Raw genomic sequence first — 11,157 nt, 5'->3', positions numbered from 1 at the left:
TCATTTTTTAAAAACTTTTTTTTAATATGAGTAATGACAACTCTGTTTAAGTGAAACCGAAATAGAAATGAAATATGTAGGAAGTACACATATAAGAAACCTGAATAACATTAACATTCAGTGATATTCTTCACTTTAAACACATGCACAAGCACACGCCACAAGATTTGCAAATAATGTGAAAAAACACAGGATATTTCTCAGATCAGGTGTCAGAAGGAGCAGTCAGGGAGCTCAGCATCCCCCCCATGTGACCTCACGGAGAAGCAGGCCGAAACAAAACAGAGGATGTGATGCAACAACATGCTGTAATGCTAATACTACTCTGCTTTAAAAACATCAAAACTAGAAGGTTAAAGTCTGGACAAGAGAAGGGTTGAGAGCTATGGCCTATTCAGGTTCTTTATTGTTCAGCAAGATATTAACTTCGAAATATGTTTGATATCATGGCTCACTTGATTGTTGGCAGTTTAGCAGGTTTCAGACTAGATCTGTAAAACCAAAAAATCTGAACCAACATCAGCTGAAACCAAAATCCCAGACTAGATTTCTTCTCTGATACATGGTGAAACTGTATCAGAAGAGATTTTGGGTAAATCAGGTTGCAGCTGCTGCAGTGTGAGCCTGGCATTAGGCTTCTGTCTGACTTGATCCCTAATTGCTCTGATGTCATCTAACTGAAAGCCACAATAACCTCATGAGATCAAGGCAACTGCAGTTTTTCTAAGCTGTCATATTTAAAACTAAAAAGACTACAAAAAAACTGATAGATTTTCATAAATCAAAATAAGATGTAGCAGGATGTATGTTTGCGTGTGACCCTTACAGTCGCTGAAGGCTCTGCACTCTGGCAGTGCCTGCTCTGGTCCGCCTTTTAGGATATGTACAGTTCATGACATACAAGCCTAGTGTAGAAGTTCTGAATCGGTCAAAAATCCATCCATCCATCCATCCTCTATACACCGCTTTATCCTCACTAGGGTCGCGGGGGGTGCTGGAGCCTATCCCAGCTGACTCGGGCGAAGGCAGGGGACATGCAGGACAGGTCGCCAGTCTGTCCCAGGGCTCGGTCAAAAATGTCTTCCTGTAATGTAGTAAGTTAAACACAGAAAAGATAATTTTTTCTTTTTACAAATCTTGTCAATTTTGTCTTTTGCCACATTGAAAACCACTGTCAGCGGATGTCAACAATTCCCATAAAAAGCTCCAACTTATACAAAATGCATCTTACATTTCCTCTTCAGAAAACATCGGTGAGCTGTTTTTTTTAAAGGTTTGAAACCTGTATCAAAAACATTTACATTTATGTGGAAGCAGTCTTCTTCATTGGCTACATTGCCGCATTTACACTTCCTCCAGATCCATTAAATAGTGTAAATCATTGCCAAATGTTTATTGTGGTACCTACATACATCTATGTTTGAGTGTATGAGGACAAAGATGAGGTCCCTGAATTATAGTATCAAGACATGTTGCTGAATAAACCAGTTTATTTGGCCACAGACTCTTGCAAATAAATACTATTTAAATTTAAATGTGAAATTTGTAGCTGCTTTCTCAGTCATCGTCTTCCTCCTCCTCTTCTTCTTCTTCTTCTTCTTCCATCTCCTCCTGGGCTGCCTGCTGCTCCTCTAAGGCTTCTTGCAGCATCTGCTCTTCCTCCAGTGTTGGGTCCAGGGTCTCTGTGATGTCTGCTCCGCTGGGATATTCTTTCTGAGGTAGTGGGGGTACAGATGGGATGTACCCTTCTCCTGCATACTTCACACCCCATCCAATGTATATGTTTTCAAACTTCCTGAATTAAGAGACGGCACATGGTTGTTAGTAAAATGCACATGAGGATCCTTTGAGATGTCAAATCATTTCACTTACTTTCCAGTAGCATATGCATACGCCCCTGGCCAGAGATTAGAGCGCAACACAGCCACTGCATGTTGTGAGGTGAGAGCAGAGGACAACTTGGAGCTCCAGGGAGGGGAGTTAAACATTTCTGAGAGACATAGATAACAAAATTCATTCAAGGATGTATGTGTGGATATGACATATACTCACTAAGATACTCATGTGTGATAATGAGTTGGACAAATTATCAAGAACCCTTTTAAATCTTACCACTGTGGCTTTGAGTAGAATCATAACCTTTTTTTAGAAAGTCAACAAGATATTTAGAAATTTTGTAAGAGATAAATTTGTGGCAGAGTTGTTGTATCCATGGGTAGAGTTCAAGTAGAGCAGTGAAAAGCAGAGGATTGTAAGAAAATGAGTGTGTGTTAGACCTGTGTGCCTTATTCTGGAAGGTGTTAATATTACAGATATACACTGATTAGCCACAACATTAAAACTACCACAGAAATCCAGTGTAAATGGTAAATGGTAAATGGTCTGTATTTATATAGCGCTTTACTATACCTGCAAGGTACCCAAAGCGCTTTACAGAATACGTCACATTCACCCATTCACACACACATTCACACACTGATATGAATACATTCTGTTAAGAGGCAATATGGTTTAATATTATGTGAGAATGGAATGTTAATGGCCTTGTGTATTTGTTTTTAATGTATTTTATTTTTTGTGAAAAATGTCAACTTGTTTTTATTGTATTTTATTTTATTTATGCAAATCCTAAACAACAGTGTAATTCAATAAACCAGCTCTGCGATAAATTCTGCTTTTATAAAGCTCCTACGTGTAGAATTTTTGTAATAATGTTGTCTGTAAATTGGTCTATTACTGTGTAAAATACGTTTGTAGGAGGACAGAGGTGACTATTGTGAAAGCACTACTATTGAACACTGAATTTGTGATAGTTGGCATTTGATAAATTTCCTTGCTATATGAAACAACATGGTGGAAATACCCAAAAGAGTTGATTTCAGTAATATCTGAGTTCTCTATTATGTTGATGGTAAAAGAAGGTTAATTGCAAACCACCTGAAAATAACATAACTGATTTATCTTTGACTGTCTTTTAATTCTAAAATCTTGAGAATATCGACACTGGGCAGTCAGAGGGTACAGAAATTTTATTGTGTAAATCAGACTGATGGAGATTTTAGATATGAAATGCTAAAGTGACAACACTAGACTCCCTATTCCTAGGGAAAATTAAATCCTTGGTTGATCTTTAAGCCTCTTACTGGTTTGGTTGGAAAATGTACAAAGTGAAAGGCTGACCTGCATCTTGGGAGAGGGGGGTGAGCAGTGGAGGTCCAACTTCTGGCTCAGGCTCATCGGGCTCCTCTTCCTTCTCATCAGACTCTCCTTCCTCATAGGATTCCTCTCCTGGTTTAACAGTCAGGTTCACCCAAGTACAGCGGCCCTAAAGGTAATTTTTGCACATTAACTGCGCACATATACATACATGAGCTGACAAAATGTCCATGCACATATTCTAATCAGACTAGTACCTGCTGCAGAATATGTTGAACATGATGCACCCAGAAAGACAAAGACTCAACCATTTCGGTGACAGGAATGCCCTCAAAGTCAGGATTCACTTCGTAGCTGTCCCGAGGTGTCTCATCTTCCTCGTCACCTTCTTCCTCCCCAGCCTGATAGAAGCCCTGAGGGCTGACCTGTGTGCCAGCAGAGATCCGAGCGATCTGTGCTCTCAGATAGTTGGCTTCATTCCCAGGGAAAGGTGGGTAACTCACAATTGGAGTGTCTAGCCTACCAGTGAAGAATTTACGGATCTGCCGAGCAACAACTATCTGTGCTGGACTGACCGAAGGGAGCTTTACCCAAGGAAGACCAGGTTCATTGCACACATAGTAAACAAACTTGTTAACACCTGTTCCAATGATCTCCTTTGGTACCACTGGTGGTGGTTTGTAGGTTGACTCAGGCAGTGGATCCATCTGAAAACGAAAGCACCACAAGACCAGATACATGACTACAAGTAACCAATCAGTAACCAATGTACAAAACAGTTCTTTTTACTTCTCTGCCTTGACAATTAAAGGGAGAGAAGCTCAATTAAACAAAACAAGGATGAAAACAGCTTTCGGAATTTTTGCAGCAAACCAGTTTGCTGGATTTTTTTGCCAATTTTTTTACACACTCCTTGTACATTTTAACAAATGGATCTTTAATGAGGTCAGAGAAATGAACTGGCAGTAAGTCCACTATGTCCAAGAATTTACTGGCAGCAGTAACTGTTCCCATCTCTCTATGTTTTTAGATCATCAGAGGTCAGTCACCTTTAGGCTTGCAGAAAATAGGTGGACCATCCTCCCTTGATCATCACAAGTGTGTAACGAGCAACCAAGATTCAGACATTTTATGTTGTTTAGACAAACTTTGATTTTACTCTATAGCTGATGTGAACGTGCACATCCATGCACATGTAGCTGATAGATTTAGATTCACCTTTATTGTCATTGCACATGTCACAAGTATAAAGCAATAAAATGCAGATCGTTGTTATTATACTTTCCTTTGGAAGACTATGTTGATTCCAAATAAGTAGATTCTCTAGTACACTCAGCATTTCCACTTCCTCACCTCACTCTCCTGAGTCTCAGCCTCTCTATCCTCATCTTCAGGTGCTTCATCAGCACTCTGCTCTTCATCTTCCTCACCCTCTCTGCACTCAGCTTCAGCAACAATGTAGTTGCTCTGTGTTCCCAGAATCTTGCCCCACAGTCGACAGCGTGGTAGTGCCTGAGATTCAACTAACTGTTTGAGCGCAAGAAAGATCCGCTGCATCTCCTCTCTGCCCAAACTCACTCCAGCCTGCTCCAGGTTGAAGCCAATCTCACTCACATTCGGAAGAGGTGTTTCAACCTGGTGAAGACCGATGAACAGTATTACATAATGAAAACTCGACTCCATATACTACACAAGAATACACATAAAATGTTGCTTCATGTATCTTCAGGTGAAAAGGTACATAAACAGCAACACAGTTTCTGACACCGGCCACACATGAATAGTCAAGAAAATGGTGCAGATGTGATGTATAATTTCAACTGGCTTCATGAGATGTCAAATGTTACACAAGTAGATCAAAATGCCTATATGCCCTTTAACCAACAAATACCCAATTCAATGTAGTGAGTGAGTATATTTAGCCAGTACCAGTTCCTCCTCCTGGGCTGCGTCTTCTGGCCGAGAAAACAGCGAACACTGCTGCTCAGCCAGAAGCTCAGCAGCTGTAGTCTGTGGAAGGTCTCGCAGAGTGCTTTGCATGTCGTGAAATAAGCCTCTCTTTACATCTCGGCTCATATCCTCAATCACGTCCACTGCATTATGTGGATGCTCAGTCATCACCTTCATCAGTAGCTGGGTGAGGTGGTCATAGCTGGAAGATGACAGAATCACATCGATGAAGGATTCCTGAGAACGGGACTATCCATTGGACATTTCACAGCATATCCACCCAGACATGCTATTCATACATTTAAGTACATTCACACATGTGTACAAAACACTGGCACTTGTCTTAGAAAGTTTAGGTTGTTATGTTTTGGTATAATTCTATCATGACTCATAGCAATCAGTGACCAATGTTAATACTTGTGAAACCAAATAAAGAGAACATTGAATAAACAAAAGTGGTAGCAAAGATTCCTAGCCAAGATAGGTGAAGCCCAGTTTTAATGATATGATGTAGGAGAATCAAGAACCTGATAACCATTCGAGATTGTATCAGGGTCAGTGGAAGTACACAGGTCGACTACAGTGTTATTATATCCAGTTTATGGAGACTGATTGTCTGAAAACTGTAGAATATCCCATTGAGTGTTTTTACTGTCAACCATATCCACTTTCCATTACTGATGACAGAAACCACTTTGTGTTTATCACAGGAGCAGGATTCATGATTTTCAGAGCAGACTAAAGTTTGCTGAAAAACTCAAAACATTTTAAGTGTAGTGCTCTATTGTTAACCAAGTTATAAAACAATTGCAACAAATTATCAATTTTGATTACATACACAACTGTTCAAAAGTTTGGGGTCACCCATGAAATTTCATGTTTTCCATGAAAACTCACACTTTTATTCATGTGCTAACATAATTGCACAAGGGTTTTCTAATCATCAATGAGCCTTTCAACACCATTAGCTAACACAATGTAGCATTAGAACACAGGAGTGATGGTTGCTGGAAATGTTCCTCTGTACCCCTATGGAGATATTCCATTAAAAATCAGCCGTTTCCAGCTAGAATAGTCATTTACCACATTAACAATGTCTATACTGGATTTATAATTCATTTATTGTTATCTTCATTGAAAAAAAATGCTTTTCTTTCAAAAATAAGGACATTTCTGAGTGACCCCAAACTTTTGAACGGTAGTGTATGTGTTTACATAATTTTATTAAGCACCATACAATGTCAAATGAGATGTTTGTCGGATGTGACAGATGGAGCTTTAAAAGAGGCAATATTAGGCAAATCCAGTTGTTCCTAGAGACCCACAAAATATGACAAAAGACCATCCCCTCATTGTTTTCCTTTCTCCATAGATTGAAATGGTTTGTCTGAATCTGATTTGCGTCCTGCTGTGATGTTACCGGCTGGCTTCTATCTGCCCCTCACTGAACAGAGCAGATGAAGGGAGAGGTGTACCTGTGTTATTCTTCTTTACAAGGGTGAGGGTAGTAGCAGTTCATCTGGATTTCAAACTAGACACTGAAATAACCTGTTTGGAGCTCGGCTAAAATCAGAGGTATCATACCCATGAAAGACTGAACCATCTGCTTAGTATTTTGAGCTGAAACCTAAAATAAAAACTTTGAGAACATGAGACTTCCATGTAGTATAGAAAAGAAAGAAATTTATAGTACATGGAAACATGTTTCTTTATTGTGCATATACAGTAACAATAAGACTGAATCTTGAATTATTTTGTTGAAAGGAGGGATAATGTGGAACTTTCATTAAAGGGAACATTCAAGGAGACTTGATTTGGTGATTGTCCATTTTTTACAAGTCCTTTTGCTATAAAACCCTGTTAAATTTTTGAAGGTAAAGCCAAATGTGTCTGAAACCCACTTTCACATTTGCAAAACCTTAATTCTGTTGGCAAAAACACAGAAAAGGGAGCTGTCACTCATTTTGTCACACCTGAACTACTCAAGAACAGATCCAGATCTAAAACCACATGTGGACTGGTCAAATCTGAACTAGGTTTTCCCAGAGCCTGAAGAGTTTTTAGAGCAGTCTGATTTGTGAAGCCCTCATTCTGTTGGTCAAAATGCAAATCAGAAACTGGTTTAACCAGTTGAGCAAAGCTAACAAACATAACCTTGCACAGCAGAACACACGAAAAGCGGTTCTAAACACGTTACTTACAGATTCAGGTTACTCTCTGTGCTGTTTTTCAACAGAAAAGCTTTGAATGAGGCAGCCGACTGCATTCTCTGCTGTCTTCTGTCTTGGGTTTCGTTTGAAGCGTCCATCGTTCAACAGCTCAGTGGCTTTAATGTATTTCTGGAGTTTCACCTCACAGATCGTCAGCGGGGGATAAACACAGACTAACTGCAGTTATAGGGACAGCAAATACGTCCACGGTAACTAGTAGTAACTCAGTATTCGCTCTGTATCGCCCGGGTCACGGATGGAGCGCAGACGGTGTACAAACTCTAAAGGTTGCTATGGTTACCGTAACGGAATGGTCGCAAGGCTCGCGAGAGCATCTAAGAACCTCCAGATATTCGACACCATATATATGTCTATGGTGTCTTTATATGTCTATGTTCAACACCGTGAATATCAGACGAGTCCCACCAGGCCAAAACTGAATACTTCGTTTGCACATTCATGTAAACTGTCACTGAGATGGCACTACCAGTCCAAAGTTTGGACACACCTTCTCATTCAATGCTTTATATTTATTTGCATTATTTTCTATATTGCAGATTAATACTGAAGATTAACAATTTTTTCTTTAGAACATAATTTCATATGTGTTATTTTATGGTTTTGATGTCTTCAGTATCAATCTACAATGTATAAAATAATTAAATAAAAACCATTGAATGAGAATGTCCAAACTTTTGACTGGTACTGTATGTGTATGAGCGCGACACCGCACACGTCTCAGTGTATTTAGATTTGTGCCAATGTGTGTAATTCACATATACGTGCACGGGCAGAAAGCCAGTAATTATACAAATCCGCTGATATCTGTCCGCCCAGTCCAGGTTCGCTATCTCTGCGCATGCGTAAGGCTACATTTTTAACAAGTTGGGAAGCCCACTGTTTCTGAAGCATAAACTGTATACAGTCTATGTTCTCAAGTAGATCTCCTATAGCTGTAGGCACTGTCTGAGGTTCAAATATGTTAAGAGAGACAACAATTTCCACGGAATCTATCTTACTTTTAAAGACTGTACACTGCCTTTATATAGCCTTGTGCCTTTTACTTACAGTGGCAGAGAGCATTGGCTGAGGGAAGCTTTCACATTCAGAAGTGTTAAGTTTGGTTAAGGTCTGGCCAAAGAGCAAGATTTGCACCCGTTTTCCCATGGGTCATTCCAGAATTGGAGGGCATTTTACATTCCACCCTTCAAATTTCAAATAATCCATGTACAAAGATGCAGTTGTTGTGTAAATGTACTTGTCCTCAGACCAAATCTAAAAAAATGAAAAATAAAAACAAGGAAAAAAGAATGTTTGAAAATATTTTTTAGAATACCAAATAAGTCTGAAGTTCCCCCTAAAATGCCATTTTCTCTTGTCCCACCCCTGATGACCAAACTGAATCTCAAATAAAACAGTTAAAATGAAATTTAAATCTAATTTTTTTGTATTATTTTATTCATTGAAGTCTCTTGTAATTGTGGGAACATATATTTGAATCAACATAATATTTAAAATAATAATTTTCAAGCATGGAGTGTGTGTCTCACAACATGCTAGCATAACCTTTTATCATGTAGAAGAAAACAGTGAATCACATGATACACTGGTATTAACATCATCAGTTTTCCTAAAGAATGGGTAGAGCAAAACTGTGTTCTTTCTTCTATTTTTTTATCTTTTCACAACATTGTCAGGATTGAACATCGCACTCACATACTATCAGGATCAGACTAATTCTTCAGACTTTTTTCCATCAATGTGTGTCCTCTTGCTCAACAGTAACAGCTACACACGTGGACAAAATTGTTGGTACCCCTCAGTTAAAGAAGGAAAAACCCACAATTCTCACTGAAATCACTTGAAACTCACAAAAGTAACAATAAATAAAAATTTATTGAAAGTTAAATAATCAAAAACAGCCATTACTTTTGAATTGTTGATTAACATAATTATTTTAAAAAACAAACTAATGAAACAGGCCTGGACAAAAATGATGGTACCTCTATAAAAGATTGAAAACTATTTGACCAGAGTGACATGATTAACTCAGGTGTGTCATTTAATTGACATCACAGGTGCTTCCAAACTCATAATCAGTCAGTCTGCCTATTTAAAGGGAGACAAGTAGTCACCCTGCTGTTTGGTGAAAAGGTGTGTACCACACTGAACATGGACAACAGAAAGCGAAGGAGAGAATTGTCCCAGGACATCCGAAAAAAATGATAGACAAACATCTTAAAGGTAAAGGCTATAAGACCATCTCTAAACAGCTTGAAGTTCCTGTGACAACAGTGGCTCATATTATTCAGAAGTTCAAGACCCACGGGACAGTAGCCAACCTCCCCGGACGTGGCCGCAAGAGGAAAATTGATGACAAATTGAAGAGACGGATCGTTGGAATTGTATCCAAAGAGCCCAGAGCAACCTCCAAAGAAATTAAAGGTGAACTCCAAGGCCAAGGTACATCAGTGTCAGATCGCACCATTCGTCGTTGTTTGAGCCAAAGTGGACTTCATGGGAGACGACCAAGGAGGACACCACTGCTGAAAAAAACTCATAAAAAAGCGAGACTGGAATTTGCAAAAATGCATGTTGACAAGCCACAAAGCTTCTGGGAGAATGTCCTTTGGACAGATGAGACCAAACTGGAGCTTTTTGGTAAGGCACATCAACTCTATGTTCATAGACTCAAAAAGCAAGCATACGAAGAAAAGAACACTGTCCCTACGGTGAAACATGGAGGAGGCTCAGTAATGTTTTGGGGCTGCTTTGCTGCATCTGGCACAGGGTGTCTTGAAAGTGTGCAAGGTACGAAGGCATTCTGGAGAGAAATGTGCTGCCTAGTGTCAGAAAGCTTGGTCTCAGTCGCAGGTCATGGGTCTTCCAACAGGACAACGATCCAAAACACACAGCCAAAAACACCCAAGAATGGCTGAGAGAAAAGCGTTGGACTATTCTAAAGTGGCCTTCTATGAGCCCAGATCTGAATCCCATTGAACATATGTGGAAGGAGCTGAAACATGCCATTTGGAGAAGACACCCATCAAACCTGAGACAACTGGAGCTGTTTGCTCATGAGGAGTGGGCCAAAATACCTGTTGACAGCTGCAGAACGCTCATTGACAAATACAGAAATCGTTTAATTGCAGTGATTGCCTCAAAAGGTTGTGCAACAAAATATTAAGTTATGGGTACCATCATTTTTGTCCAGCCCTGTTTCATTAGTTTGTTTTTTTTAAATAATTATGTTAATCAACAATTCAAAAGTGATGGCTGATTTTGATTATTAAATTTTTATTTATTGTTACTTTTGTGAGTTTCAAGTGATTTCAGTGAGAATTGTGGGTTTTTCCTTCTTTAACTGAGGGGTACCAACAATTTTGTCCACGTGTGTAGCTCAATGTCTAGCTTCTACTGCTGACAAAAAGATATCATTGGCATGAATTAGCAAGGCTCACTGTGATTAGAGTAGGGTTAGCAAACAACAAAAAAACCCAACATGGAATTAAAAATGGTACCATTGATGGGTAAGCTGAGCCAGTCAAGCCTTTGATAGTTTATTACCTACAATTGATGAATATGGAGCAGGAAATTGTAAAAGAGTTTATTTTTCAAAAATTTTGAAGTCCAAATGTCCTCCAGTTCTTGAATGACCCTCACACAAATCATTCAGTAAGCTATATTCTATATGAAAGCACTTGTGTTCTTAAATAGTACTCCACCCATTTTTTTCAGGTTCGTCCTCTACTGTGCAACTTGTCTTGTATAAGTCCAAAAACTTAACTGTGAAAACAAAATTTGTTGCACAAGGTAGAAAAAGCATCAGTTAACAGATGTG

General features: G+C 39.1%; 1 protein-coding gene across 2 annotated transcripts; it reads right to left on the bottom strand.

The window, feature by feature from the left end:
* Positions 1 to 1,472: 1,472 nt before the first annotated feature.
* Positions 1,473 to 10,601, bottom strand: rsph4a (radial spoke head component 4A). Of its 2 annotated transcripts, XM_022221487.2 has the most exons (7): positions 7,308 to 10,601; positions 5,086 to 5,308; positions 4,510 to 4,791; positions 3,414 to 3,863; positions 3,181 to 3,325; positions 1,873 to 1,990; positions 1,473 to 1,795 (listed from the first exon to the last, which is right to left on the bottom strand). In XM_022221487.2, the coding sequence occupies exons 1-7, from the start codon at positions 7,412 to 7,414 to the stop codon at positions 1,558 to 1,560; spliced, it is 1,563 nt and encodes a 520-aa protein (XP_022077179.2). In that variant the 5' UTR covers positions 7,415 to 10,601; the 3' UTR covers positions 1,473 to 1,557. The 2 variants fall into 2 exon arrangements, with proteins under 2 accessions (XP_022077179.2, XP_051802912.1); XM_051946952.1 differs by lacking the exon at positions 4,510 to 4,791.
* Positions 10,602 to 11,157: the final 556 nt, after the last annotated feature.

Source organism: Acanthochromis polyacanthus, chromosome 4 (genome assembly GCF_021347895.1).
Source record: "Acanthochromis polyacanthus isolate Apoly-LR-REF ecotype Palm Island chromosome 4, KAUST_Apoly_ChrSc, whole genome shotgun sequence".
Classification (NCBI taxonomy): domain Eukaryota; kingdom Metazoa; phylum Chordata; class Actinopteri; family Pomacentridae; genus Acanthochromis; species Acanthochromis polyacanthus.
The sequence above is the reverse complement of the archived record's forward strand: the minus strand, read 5'-3'. Positions and strand labels throughout refer to the sequence as shown.

Coding starts and splice junctions, on each gene's coding strand:
- rsph4a (XM_022221487.2), bottom strand. CDS start 7,414: ATGGACGCTTCAAACGAAACCCAAGACAGAAGACAGCAGAGAATGCAG. Junction 4,792..5,085: donor CAGCCCAGGAGGAGGAACTG/GTACTGGCTAAA, acceptor GGTCTTCACCAG/GTTGAAACACCTCTTCCGAA. Junction 3,326..3,413: donor TTCAACATATTCTGCAGCAG/GTACTAGTCTGA, acceptor AATTACCTTTAG/GGCCGCTGTACTTGGGTGAA.